This window comes from Salvelinus sp. IW2-2015, linkage group LG11 (assembly GCF_002910315.2).
Source record: "Salvelinus sp. IW2-2015 linkage group LG11, ASM291031v2, whole genome shotgun sequence".
Lineage (NCBI taxonomy): Eukaryota > Metazoa > Chordata > Actinopteri > Salmoniformes > Salmonidae > Salvelinus > Salvelinus sp. IW2-2015.
The window spans coordinates 24023583-24036597 of record NC_036851.1 but is presented as its reverse complement, the minus strand read 5'-3'; the positions used below and the strand labels follow the sequence as shown (position 1 = coordinate 24036597).

At 49.0% G+C, this 13015-nt stretch overlaps 1 protein-coding gene across 4 annotated transcripts in view; it reads left to right on the top strand.

Moving 5' to 3' along the window:
• Positions 1 to 13015, top strand: part of tfeb (transcription factor EB) — a 107017-nt gene that overhangs the window by 91127 nt on the left and 2875 nt on the right. For all 4 annotated transcript variants that reach the window (XM_023996485.3, XM_023996483.3, XM_023996484.3 and 1 more), the window contains 4 exons: positions 2364 to 2481; positions 2966 to 3016; positions 12408 to 12483; positions 12722 to 12869. In XM_023996485.3, the coding sequence (XP_023852253.1) occupies positions 2364 to 2481; positions 2966 to 3016; positions 12408 to 12483; positions 12722 to 12869 (393 nt within the window). The remainder of the gene's footprint in view (positions 1 to 2363; positions 2482 to 2965; positions 3017 to 12407; positions 12484 to 12721; positions 12870 to 13015) is intronic.

Here is a 13015-nt window from a genome sequence, read left to right as displayed (position 1 = left end):
TACTCTCCTCGCTCGCTCTGTCTACTCGCTCTCGCTCGCTCTGTCTACTCGCTCTCGCTCGCTCTGTCTACTCGCTCCGCTCGCTCTGTCTACTCGCTCTCGCTCGCTCTGTCTACTCGCTCTGCTCGCTCTGTCTACTCGCTCTCGCTCGCTCTGTCTACTCGCTCTCGCTCGCTCTGTCTACTCGCTCCGCTCGCTCTGTCACTCTCTCTCCTCTGTCTACTCTCTCCGCTCTGTCTACCTCTCTCGCTCTGTCTACTCTCTCTCGCTCTGTCTACTCTTCGCTCTGTCTACTCTCTCTCGCTCTGTCTACTCTCGCTCGCTCTGTCTACTCTCTCGCCGCTCTGTTCACGCTCCGCTCCTCTGTCTACGCTCTCGCTCGCTCTGTCTACGCTCTCGCTCGCTCTGTCTACTCGCTTCGCTCGCTCTGTCTACTCGCTCTCGCTCGCTCTGTCTACTCGCTCTCGCTCCTCTGTCTACTCCTCTCGCTGCTCTGTCTACTCGCTCTCGCTCGCTCTTCTACTCGCTCTCGTTCGCTCTGTCTACTCGTCTCGTTCCTCTTCTACTCGCTCTCGCTCTCTGTCTACTCGCTCTCGCTCGCTCTGTCTATCGCTCTCGCTCGCTCTGTCTACTCGCTCTCGCTCGCTCTGTCTACTCGCTCTGCTCGCTCTGTCTTACTCGCTCTCGCTCGCTCTGTCTACTCGCTCTCGCCGCTCTGTTACTCGCTCTCGCTCGCTCTTCTTTCTCGCCGCTGTCTACTTCGCTCTCGCTCGCTCTGTCTCTCGCTCTCTCTCTGTCTGTCTACTCTCGCTCTACTCGCTCTCGCTCTGTCTACTCGCCTCCGCTCGCTCTTCTACTCTCGCTCTACTCGCTCTCGCTCTGTCTACTCGCTCTCGCTCGCTCTGTCTACTCTCGCTCTACTCGCTCTCGCTCTTCTACTCGCTCTCGCTCTGTCTACTCGCTCTCGCCTCTGTCTACTCGCTCTCGCTCGCTCTGTCACCTCTCTCGCCGCTCGCTACTCTCTCTCGCTCGCTCTGTCTACTCGCTTCTCGCTCTGTCTACTCGCTCCTCGCTCGCTCTGTCTACTCGCTCTCGGCTCGCTCTGTCTACTCGCTCTCGCTCGCTCTGTCTACTCGCTCTCGCTCGCTCTGTCTACTCGCTCTCGCTCCTCTCGTCTACTCGCTCGCTCCTCTGTCTACTCGCTCTCGCTCTGTCTACTCGCTCTCGCTCTGTCTACTCTCTCGCTCTGTCTACTCGCTCCTCGCTCTGTCTACTCGCTCTCGGCTCTGTCTACTCGCTCCTCGCTCTTCTACGCTCTCGCTCTGTCTATCTCGCTCGCTCTGTCTACTCTCGCCTTTTACTCCCTCTCGCTCTGTTCTACTCGCTCTCGTCCTCTGTCTACTCTCTCTGCTCTACTCGCTCTCGCTCGCTCTGTCTACTCTTCGCTCTACTCGCTCTCGCTCTGTCTACTCGCTCATGTCTCGCTCTGTCTACTCGCTCTCGCTCGCTCTGTCTACTCTCGCTCTACTCGCTCTCGCTCTGTCTACTCGCTCTCGGCTCGCTCTGCTCTACTCTCGCTCTACTCGCTCTCGCTCTGTCTACTCGCTCTCGCTCGCTCTGTCTACTCTCGCTCTACTCGCTCTCGCTCGCTCTGTCTACTCTCTCTCTCGCTCTCGCTCGCTCTGTCTACTCTCTCTCTCGCTCTCGCTCGCTCTGTCTACTCTCTCTCCCGCTCTCGCTCGCTCTGTCTACTCTCTCTCCCGCTCTCGCTCACTCTGTCTACTCTCGCTCGCTCTTTCTGCGCTCGCTCACTTTGTCTACTCTCTCTCCCGCTCTCGCTCACTCTGTCTACTCTCGCTCGCTCTTTCTGCGCTCGCTCGCTTTGTCTACTCTCGCTCGCCGCCCTCTAAGGTAATTGAGGGTGATCTCAGATCACTCAGATCTCAGTGAATTTTATGGAAAAAGGAGTTTGGCCTCGACCCTTGAGGTTTCCAGCCTTGTTTTTAAGATGTTCCTAGGTTTTGTTCATGCATGGTTTCCTGAATGTTGTTGTGTATCAGGCAATCGCCCAACCACAAGGGCTTAAAGTGGGGTCCTAACTGCCTTGAAAGTAGGGTGTCTGGTAAGGATAGTATACTGTATCTACCTATCGTTTCTCCATCTAAAGGATGTGCTTGGTTCATTGTTTGAACCCATTCTTCATTGAACTTGATGATAGATTCATTGACTGGTAATTCATATAACCCCTGCTTAACCCTACTATATTCCAATCTCACAAAGAGAGTCACCCTAAATACTCTTATTGAGATTATAGAGTGAAATGTAGGTTGTGGTGCTCATTCTGATGTGTGTGTCCTCCCCAGCTCCCTCTGTCCAGCAGTCACCTGGACGTGTACACGGGCCCTGGGATGACCGGTCAATCCATCGCCATGACCAGCAACTCCTGCCCAGCGAACCTGGCCATCAAACGAGAGCTGACGGGTAGGACCAATCAGGGACAAGCTTAGACACAGCAAACAAGCAGCCAGCTCTCAGACATTTACAGCTTTCAGAAACATAGTAACCAATCAGAGACGGACCTGCAGGCCAGATGTTTTCCCCACCTGGTTTCCCAGGTCTGAATCAGATGCTAAGTAATGAATGGAAACCAGCAGACCAAAACCAGAAGGATTAGATAGTTCCAAATACATGGCTACCAGGGGTATATTTTTCTCTAGAGTGAGGGGATGATTTAATGTAATTTGTGCTGAGTTTGAATTCAATTCATAAATTAAGCTAAATAACTAATGATTAGGGGGAAATACTGTATCCATGCATAAACTAAATCTCAATGATTTTAGTTAAAGTGAGCCTCTAACATGATTTTCAAACTCTCTATGACCCCAAACTATATACAGAAATCACACTCACTATACATACTTTGGGGACAGTGTTAGTTCATTGCTTGTTGTTTTTATCAATGCAGAAACCCGTGCAATGGCCAAAGAGAGACAGAAGAAAGACAACCACAACCTGAGTGAGTTTATCCCCCTCCCCCTCTCTTGCACGCTCTCTTTCTCACTTTCACCCTCCCTCGCAAAAACACAATAGGAATGAGTGTGCACTTTTTCAACATCCATCATTTTTACTACCTCGCACTGCTTAAAGTACACCAGCCACTCTGTCTGTCTGTCCCTGCCTCTCTGTCTGTCTGTCTAAAAACACACACACAGTGGTTTATTCAGCTGACACAGTCTAACCCACAGGTAGATGGTTAACCCACAGCTGTCTGCTGCTCTGGCACTAAAGTCTAATTGCCTGTGACACTTTCTCGGTCTCTCTTTCTCGGACTCTACCTCTCTTTCTCGGGCTCTCTTTCTCGGACTCTCGGTCTCTCTCTCGCTCTCTCGCGGTGTGTCTCGCTCTGCTCGCTGGTGTGTCTCCGTCCTCCTGCGGTGCGTCTCGGGCTGGGCTCTCTCGCGGTGTGTCCTCGGCTCTCTCGGCGGTGTGTCTCGCTCTCTCGCGGTGTGTCTCGCTCTCTCGCGGTTGTCTCGCTCTCTCGCGGTGTGTCTCGCTGGTTCTCTCGCGGTGTCTCTCTCTCGCGGTGTCGCGGTCTCTCGCTCTCGCGTGTCCGCTTCTCGCGGTGTCACGCTCTCGCTCTCGCGGTGTCGCCTCTCTCTCGCGCGGTGTCGCTCTCTCTCGCGCGGTGTCGCTCTCGCTCTCGGTCCGCTGTTGCTGTCACGCTCTCGTCGTCGCGGTGTCACGCTCTCGCTCTCGCGGTGTCACGCTCTCCTCTCGCGGTGTCACGCTCTCGCGGTGTCACGACCTTCTCGCTCTCGCGGTGTCTCTCTCTCTCTCTCTCGGGTGTCTCTCTCCTCTCTGCTCTCGCGGTGTCTCTCTCTCTCTCGCGTGTCTCTCTCTCTCTCGCGGTGTTTCTCTCTCTCTCGCGGTGTCTCTCTCTTCTCGCGGTGTCGCTCTCACGGTGTCGCTCTCTCTCTCACGGTGTCGCTCTCTCTCTCTCACGGTGTCGCTCTCTCTCTCTACGTGTCCGTCTCTCTCAAGTGTCTGCTCTCGCTCTCTCACGGTGTCGCTCTCTCTCACGGTGTGTGTTCTCTTTCCCTCTCTCACGGGTGTCTCTCTCTCACGGTGTGTCTCTCTGCCTTGTCACGGTGTGTGTCTTCTCTTTCGCTCTCTCACGGTGGTGTGCTCTCTCTCTTGCTCTCTCACAGTGTGTCTCTCTTCTCTCTCGCTCTCTCCTCTCACGTTGTGTTGCTCTAATTCGCGCTCTCTCTCTCTCACGGTGTCTCTCTCTCTCGCTCTCAAGGTGTGTCTCTCTCTCTCACACGGTCGGTTTCTCTCTCGGTCTCTCTCTCAATAATAATAATTATAATAGAGATAATAGTAATAACAATAATACTAATAATAAGTAAGTTACTATTTACTATGCAGATGTTATCATTCAGTGTCCCTCAGGCTATGGCAGGCAAATACATATTTGGCTGCAAGAGGAGCCGTTGCTTCTTCGCCCATGAGTATTTTTAGTTTTTCCTCTGGGTTTAATAAGTTAAAATTTTGAATAAATGTAGTAATATCTGTGAATAATGAATCTCTTGGTGAGGACTATTCATCACAGTAAAGGAGAAAGTGCATCTCTGTCTCTACCTCCCCTGTCGTGCAGTGACCACATACACGCTCCTCTTTGGGTAGCCATGTCTTTTTATGTCTGCCGGTTTCTATTGCCAATCGGTGGTCACTCAGCCTGTACTTGGTAAGGATATGTCTCTGCTTCGTATCTCTGACAGAGTAGAGATAATCAGCCAATTCATATTCTCTGTTTAGGGTCAGATAGCAGTTTAGTCGGCTTTGGGATTTTGTTTCGTTTTTCCAATGTTGTAAATATGAGTCCTTTGATTTGTTCATGATTTTGTTTATTGGAATTCTTTATTTTGAAGCAGTGCTGGCTGGTGTCAGCTTGGTTGATTAGGTCCAACACCAGCTGACTGAGAGGGCTCGTTTCTGGGCTCAGCTCTTGGGTTTGAAGTGCTTTAAATTGCATACTTGAATTTGGACTTGAATTTAGGTGTAGCCAAAACTTTAATGATCTTTTCTGTGTTTTCATTACTACTGGAAAGCGGCCCAATTCTGCCCTACATGCATTAGTTGGTGTATTTCTCTGGACTTGTAGGATTTTCCGACAGAATTCTGCATGTAGGGCTTCAATTGGATGTTTGTCCCACATTTTAAAGTCGAGTTTGAGTGGCTCCCAAACCTCATTTCCGTAAAGAGCTATTGGTAGGATTACACTGTCAAATATTTTGGTCCAAATTCTAATTGGGATTTTGAATAACTTCATTTTATTGCATACAATGCTCTGCAGGCTTTTTCTTTGAGTGCATTCACTGCCATATTAAAGTTTCCCAATGCAGATATGGTCAGACCAAGGTATGTGTAATTTTTTGTTTGTTCAATTATGGTGTTCGGTTGGAAATGTTGCATAGCAGGTGTTCTTGGTGTTGTAGGCATGTCCCTGGCTCTGTCTGCTGCAGGTGAGGTAGGTAGAGGGACACTGAGGGCTTGTTGGTGCTGTAGGCATGTCCTTGGCTCTGTCTGCTGCAGGTGAGGTAGGTAGAGGGACACCGAGGGCTTCTTGCTGGGTCACAGAGACCGTTGGGGCCTGGTTTTCTCCATCTCCCTCCTTGACTTTTTCCTCAGTTTCTGAGATGAGTTCAGCTTCTACTTTTAGGGTAGCAAACCTATTCTCAAAAGCCTGGAGGCTTGAATCACTGCCTTGTATCAATACAGTTCCATTATTATATAAGTTTACTGTTTGATACGTGTTGCTATGGTCAGCTTCTTCAAAAATGCWGATCTGACATCCTTGGCTGATGCCTCTCTTTTTTGAGAAAGGGAAATGGTTGCAAATAACCTTTTTCCATATGTGCCCTCGTTTGGTATTAAACATTTAATTTGCTCTTGTTTTGCAACTGGTAAGATCTGCAAACAGGCATTCATGGTTCTGTCCCATCAACAAACCTTTGAAACTTTTCTTAGCGTTCTCCGTTTGGATGTCTGGTGGGTAAACCATTTCCATAGCAACGCTGGTGATGTTGGCTACAATGTTGTAATAGAAGCGTTGTTTCTTGTATTATTGTCTCTTGTGTCTTTAGAGGACTGTTTCACTTTGATGTCCTTTTTCTTCTGTCCTTAGATATTCTTTGTTAGCTAGCTAGCTTCTTCCAGTAGAGGCCCTAGCAACTGCCTAGCAACTGGTAAACAATTCAGCTAGCTAAGATAACTGTACAATTTTATGAAAAATACACTGCTCAAAAAAATAAAGGGAACACTTAAACAACACAATGTAACTCCAAGTCAATCACACTTCTGTGAAATCAAACCTGTCCCACTTAGGAGAGCAAGCTGATTGACAATAAATTTTCACATCTGTTGTTGCATATTCTGGCTAGACCATAAAAGGTGGAAAATTAGTAGGCATATTATGCAAGACACCCCCAATAAAGGAGTGGTTTGCAGGTGTGTGACCACAGACCACTTCTCAGTTTCTATGCTTCCTGGCTGATGTTTGGTCTACTTTTGAATGCTGGCGGTGCTTTCACTCTAGCTGTGGTAGATGATGACGGAGTCTACAACCCCACAAGTGGCTCAGGCTAGTGCAGCTCATCCAGGATGGCACATCAATGTGAGCTGTGGCAAGAGATTTGCTGGTGTCTGTCAGCGTAGTGTCCCAGAGCATGGAGGCGCCGTACCAGGAGACAGGCCAGTTACATCAGAGACGTGGAGGAGGGCCGTAGTGAGGCAACAACCAGTCAGCAGCGACGCTACCTCCGCCTTTGTGCAAGGAGGGGCAGGTGGAGCACTGCCAGAGCCCTGCAAAAAATGACCCTCCAGCAGGCCACAAATGTGCATTATGTCTGCTCAGATACTTGGTCAGAAACCGACTCCAGGAGGGGTGGTATTAGGGCCCAACTCCACAGGGGGGGGTTGTGCTTTACAGCCAACACACGTGCAGATGTTTGGCCATTTGCCAGAGAACACCAAGATTGCAAATTCGCCCAACTGGCGCCCGTGTGCTCTTCACAGATTGAAAGCACGGGTTCACTTACACTGTAGCAACGTGACAGACCGTGTGCAGAGTCTGGAACGCGTGAGAACGTTCTGCTAGCCTGCAACATCCTCCAGGCATCCTCCGCACAGCTCTTCCATGTTGCTCGCAAGAGGTAGCCTGACGCCATTAGGTTACCGAGATGAGATCCTCAGACCCTTGTGAGAACGGTTTGCTGTGGTGCGGTTGGCCTGGGTTCCTCCTAATGCCAAGACAATGCTGACTTTCATGTGGCTGGAGTGTGTCAGCAGTGCTGCAAGAGGAAGGCATTGATGCTATGGACTGGCCCCCGTTCCCCAGACCTGAATCCAATTGAGCACATCTGGACAATCATTCTCGCTCCATCACCAAACGCCACGTTGCCACCACAGACTGTCCAAGGAGTTGGCGGGATGCTTAGATCCAGGTCTGGCGAGGAGCATCCCTCAGGGAGACCATCCGCCACCTCATCAGGAGCATGCCCAGGCGTTTGAGGGAAGTCATACAGGCACGGGGAGGCCACACAACACTACTGAGCCTAATTTTGACTGTTTTAAGGACATTACATCAAATTGGTACAGCCGTAGTGTGGTTTTCCACTTTAATGGTGAGTTGTGACTCCAAAATCCAGACCTCCATGGGTTGATAAATTATGATTTCATTGATAATTTTTGTTGTGAATTTTTTTGTCAGCACATTCAACTATGTAAAGAAAACGGGATTTAATAAGAAATTTTTCATTCATTCAGATCCTAGGATGTGTTATTTTAGAGGTTCCCCCTTAATTTTTGAGTCAGTGTTAGTTACTTTCTCAAAAGCCTAATCTTTGTTTGTTGCTTGTTTTGTCTCCTATCAGTCTTTGGTTTTCTTTTGCTTTTTTTTCCGATGTACTTCACCTTAAAAACCATGTAAATTTTCAATATTTGTAGGAGCTCATTTTTTCTAGCAGCTGCTGCTCTAATGTTAGAACTCGGGTCTCTCTCGGTCGGTCAGTCGGTGTCGCTGTGTCGGCTCTCTCTTGCGTCGGTCGGGTCGGTCCTCTCTCTGGTCAGGTGTCGGTCTCTCTCTCGGTCGGTTTCTGTCGTTCTCCTCTCGGTCGTGTGGCTGGGTTTCGTCGCGGTCGTCGGTCGCTCTCTCTCGGTCCGGTGTCGGTCTCTCTCTCGGTCGTGTCCATTGCGTCTCTCTCTCCGGTCGGTGTCGGTCTCTCTCTCGGTCGTGTCGGTCCTCTACGTCGGGTCGTCTCTCATCGGTCGGTGTCAGGTTCTCTCTCTCGGTCGTTGTCGGTCTCTCTCTCGGTCGGTGTCGCTGTCCGGTCGCGTCGTCTCTTCTCGGCCTCGGTTCGGTCTCTCTCTCGGTCGGTGTTGGTCGGTCTCTTCTCGGTCCGGTGTTCCGGTTCTCTCTCTCGGTCGGTGTCGTCCCCTCTTCTTCGTCGGTGTCGGCCTTCGCTCGGTCGGTCGGTCGGTCTGGTCCGGTTCGGTCGTGTCGGTGTCTCGGCCTCTCTCTCGTCTCGGGTCGGCTCTCTCTTTTCTTGGTTCTTGGGTCTCTCCGTCTCTCGTTCTCTGTCGGTCGGCCCGTTCTTGTCGGTCTCCTCTCTCGGCTGGTTCTGTGTCGGTCCTCTCTCTCTGGTCTCGTTCTTCTTTCTTCTGGTCTGTGTCCTCGGCCTCTCTTCCCGGTGGTCGTCTTTCTCTCTCTCGGTGTCTTTGTTGGTCGGTCTACGTCGGGTCCGGTCGGTGTCGGTCTTATCTCTCTCGGTCTCGTTGTCGGTCTCTCTCTTGCGTGGTCGGTTGGCTTCTCGGTCGGGGTCGTCGTGTCGGTCTTCTGTTCGGTCGGTCTTCGGTGGTCGTGGTCTTTCTCTCTCGGTCGCTGGTGTCGGTCTCTGCTCGTCTTGGTTTTCTATTGGTGGTCGGCCTGGTCTCTCGCGGTGGTCCGTCTCTCGGTCGGTTCGGTCTTTTGGATGTGTGGTCTCTCTCCCTGGGTTTTCTGGTCTTGTTCTTCTGGTGTTTTCGTTCTTTCTCTCTCGTCGGTATATCTGGTCGGTTTTTTTTTGTGGTGTCGGTCTCTCTCTCGGTCGGTCTCGGGTGTCGGTCTTTCTCTCTCGGTCTTTTTTTTTTTCTCTTCGGTTTTCTTTGGCGGCGTGTCGGTCTCTCTCTCGTTTCGGTCGCGGTCGGTCAGGTGTCCTCTTCTCTCCTCGTCGTGTCTCTTTCGGTCTCTTCGCGGCTGTCGCGCTCTCTCTCTGTCGGTCTGGTCTCGGTCTTTTCTCTTGTTTGGTCTTCTTTGTTGTCGTGTCTCATTTTTTCTGTGATTTTTTCTCGGTCGTGCGGCTCTCTCTCTCGGTCGTTCGGTGTCGGTCTTTCTCTCTCGGAGTCGGGTCTCTTGTCGTGTCTTGTCTATCTGGGTCGGTGGTCTCGCGTCCTTCGTTCGTCGGTACATGTCGGTTTCGTCTCGGGGTCGTTCGGTCTCTCTTCGGTCGGTCGTGTCGTTCTTTTGTCGGTCTTGGTCTCTCTCTCTGGTCGTCGCTTCGGTTGTCGGTTCCTCTCTCTCGTGTGTCGGTCTTTTCGGTTTTCTCTTTGGTCTACATCTTCTCTTTCGTCTGGCCTTTTTTTTTTGGTTCTTTCCTCTTTCTCTCTCGTCAGTGCGTTCGGTCTCTCTTCGGTTCTTTGGTTTTGTGTCGTTTTTTGGTCTCTTTCTCGTCGGTTTGTCGGCTCGGTCGGTCTTTTTGTGTCTGGTCTCTCTCTCTTCGCGGCGCGGTCTCTCGGTAGTCCTTCTCTTCTCTCTTTTGTGTCGGTGCGGTGTCGGTCTTTCTCTCTCGGTCGGTCGGTGTCGTTCGTTCGTTTTTTCCAATGTTGTATTATATGAGTCCTTTGATTGGTTCATGATTTTGTTTATTTGGAATTCTTTCTTGTTGAAGCACTGCTGGTGTCAGCTTTGTTGGTTAGTCCAACACCAGCTGACTGAGAGGGCTCGTTCTGGGGCTCAGCTCTTGGGTTTGAAGTGCTTTTAAATTGCAGACTTGGTTTAGATGTAGCCAAAAATTTTATGATCTTTTCTGTATTTTCATTATTACTGGAAAACGGCCCCAATTCTGCCCACATGCATTAGTTGGTGTATTTCTCTGGATTGTAGGATTTTCCGACAGATTTCTGCATGTAGGGCTTCAATTGGATGTTTGTCCCACATTTTAAAGTCCAGTTTATTGAGTGGCCCCCAAACCTCACTTCCATAAAGAGCTATTGGTAGGATTACACTGTCAAATATTTTGGTCCAAAAAATTCTAATTGGGATGTTGATTTTGAATAATTTCAATTTATTTGCATACAATGCTCTGCGGGTTTTCTTTGAGTGCATTCACTGCCCTATAAATTTTCCCGATGCAGATATGGTCAGACCAAGGTAGGTGTAATTTTTTGTGTGTTCAATTGATGGTGTTGTTCAGGGTGAATTTATGGTGTTTAGTTTTTGGGAAATTTACTGCCAGGGCCCAATTATGGCAATATTGCTTCTAGAATATTAATGTTCTGTTGAAGACCTTCTTTGGTTTGTATAGAAGTACCAAGTCATCAGCATATAGCAGGTATTTCACCCTGTGTCAAATAGTGTGAGTCCTGGGGCTGGAGAATGGTCCAACATGTCTGCTAATTCATTGATATAAATGTTGAAAAGATTTGGACTCAAACTACAGCCTTGTCTCACACCTGACATTGTGAAAAATATTCTGTTCTTTGGTTTTTGATTTTTATTGCACACTTGTTTTCTGTGTACATACATTTTATTAAGTCATACTCGTCTCCCTCTCTCTCTCTGTCTCCCTCTCTCTCTCTCTTTCTCTCGGTCTCTCCTCTTGGTCTCTCTCTCGGTCTCTCTCTGGGTCGGTCTCTCTCTCATTTCTTGGTCTCTTTTCTCTCTTTTCTTGATCTTTCTCTCGGTCTTGGTCTCCGGTCTCTCTCTCTCGGGTCTCTCTCGCGTTCTCTCTCTGTGTCCCTCTCTCGTCTCCCTCTCTCCTCTCGTCTCTCTTCTCTCTCTCTGCTCTCCTCTCCTCTCTTCTCGTCCTCCCTCCTCTCTTGGTCTCTCCTCTCTTGCGTCCTTCCCCTCTCCGGTCCCTCTCTTCTCCGTCTCTTCCTCTCTCTCTTGGTCTCTCCCTCTCTTGGTCTCTCCCTCTCTTGGTCTCTCTCTCGGTCTCCCTCTCTTGGTCTCTCTCACGGTCTCTCTCTCATGGTCTCCCTCTCTCTCACGGTCTCTCTTTCTCTCACTCGGCCGATCTCTTACACGGTCGGTCTCTTTTTCTTTCTTTCTCTCTCTCTCGGTTGGTCTCTCACGGTCTCGGTCTTTCTCTCTCTCTCTTTCTCTCTCACGGTCTTTCTCTCACGGACTCTCTCACGGTCTCTCTCACAGTCTCTCGGTCTCTCTCTCTCGGTCTCTCTCTCAGTCCCTCTCTCGTCTCCCTCTCATCTCTCTCTCCGTCTCCCTCTCTCTCTCTCTCTCTCTCTCTCGGTCTCTCTCTCTCACGGTCTCTCTCTCTCGGGTCCTTTATATTTATATTGAAAGGGAATCGTCCGAGTTCTGTTCTGCTCTGCATACATTATTTGGTACTTTTCCTTTGGATATTTAGGATAATCCAATGCTTGTAATTGTAATTACAGGTTTCACCCCAAACCTTGCTTCCATATAGTGCATTTGGTCAAATTACACTATTGAATATTTTGCACCAGATTTGGATAAGAATATTTGTTTATTTTTATACAGTAAAATACATTGCAGGCTTTTTCTTTAGTGCATTCACTTCCAGAAAAAATCCCCCAGAGGCACAGATTCTTTTATCTCAGGTGGTTGTACCATTGGGCATGTTCAACCATGGTATTTCCTCATTTGAAGGAGTGTCTGATCCTCTGATTCCTGGCCTTCTTCTAGAAAATCAAATTTTTTGAAAGTTGATATTGATTCCCCAGTTGATGCTGTATTCCCAAAGAATGTTAAGTTGTTCCTTTAGACTTTTCTCTATTGGTGACAGTAGGACAAGGTCATCTGCTTAGAGCTGGAATCTGACTTCCTCATCTGTCTCTCTCTTTGTCTGTCTGTCTCTGTATCTGTCTGTCTCTAACCTCCAAGCTTCTTTCTGTCTCTAACCTCCAAGCGGACAACCACTCATCTACACTGTCTTGAGTTTAGTCAGCAATAACAGCCAGAGTGTATAGTCACGTCAGTGTGTGTGCCTTTGTGTTCATGTTGTTGAAGGTGGACTGCCTCACATGAAATTCCAAATGCCATTGTTGCAACACGTTTTCCCATGTTCTCTTCACCTCCTTTCATCGTTCCCTCTTTTCCTGTGGTTTAGTTGAGAGGAGGAGGAGGTTCAACATCAACGACCGCATTAAAGAGCTGGGCGGCATGATCCCCAAAACCAACGACCTGTAAGTCACCTCACTTCACCGTGTTAATATTTGTTGTTCTATGTCTATGAGATATGTAGACTTTTTGTATATGTATTAGCAGAAGATGTATTCTTATGTGTCCTGCTTCTTGTTTGGCCAACTGAGCCTTCTAACCGTATGAGCAAAATACATATTTTTGGTTGCGAAGACATTGAAAAGACGTATTTTCAACATCTAGTGCTCACTGGGAAAGATGTTCTTCTGTAATGTTCTATAGGGACGTGCGCTGGAATAAGGGCACCATTCTGAGGGCCTCCGTAGAGTACATCAAGCGGATGCAGAAGGACATGCAGAGGACCAGAGAGGTGGAGAACAACTTCAAGAGGATGGAGATGGCCAACAAACAGCTGTGGCTGCGCATCGAGGTAACACACACACACTCTGTCACACACACACACACATTCATTCATGAAACACACTCGGTCACACGCATACATACACACATTGAGGTAAAGAGCATGTACAGTATGAGCTCTAGAATGCCGTGCCATGCAGTCATCTGTATTTAATC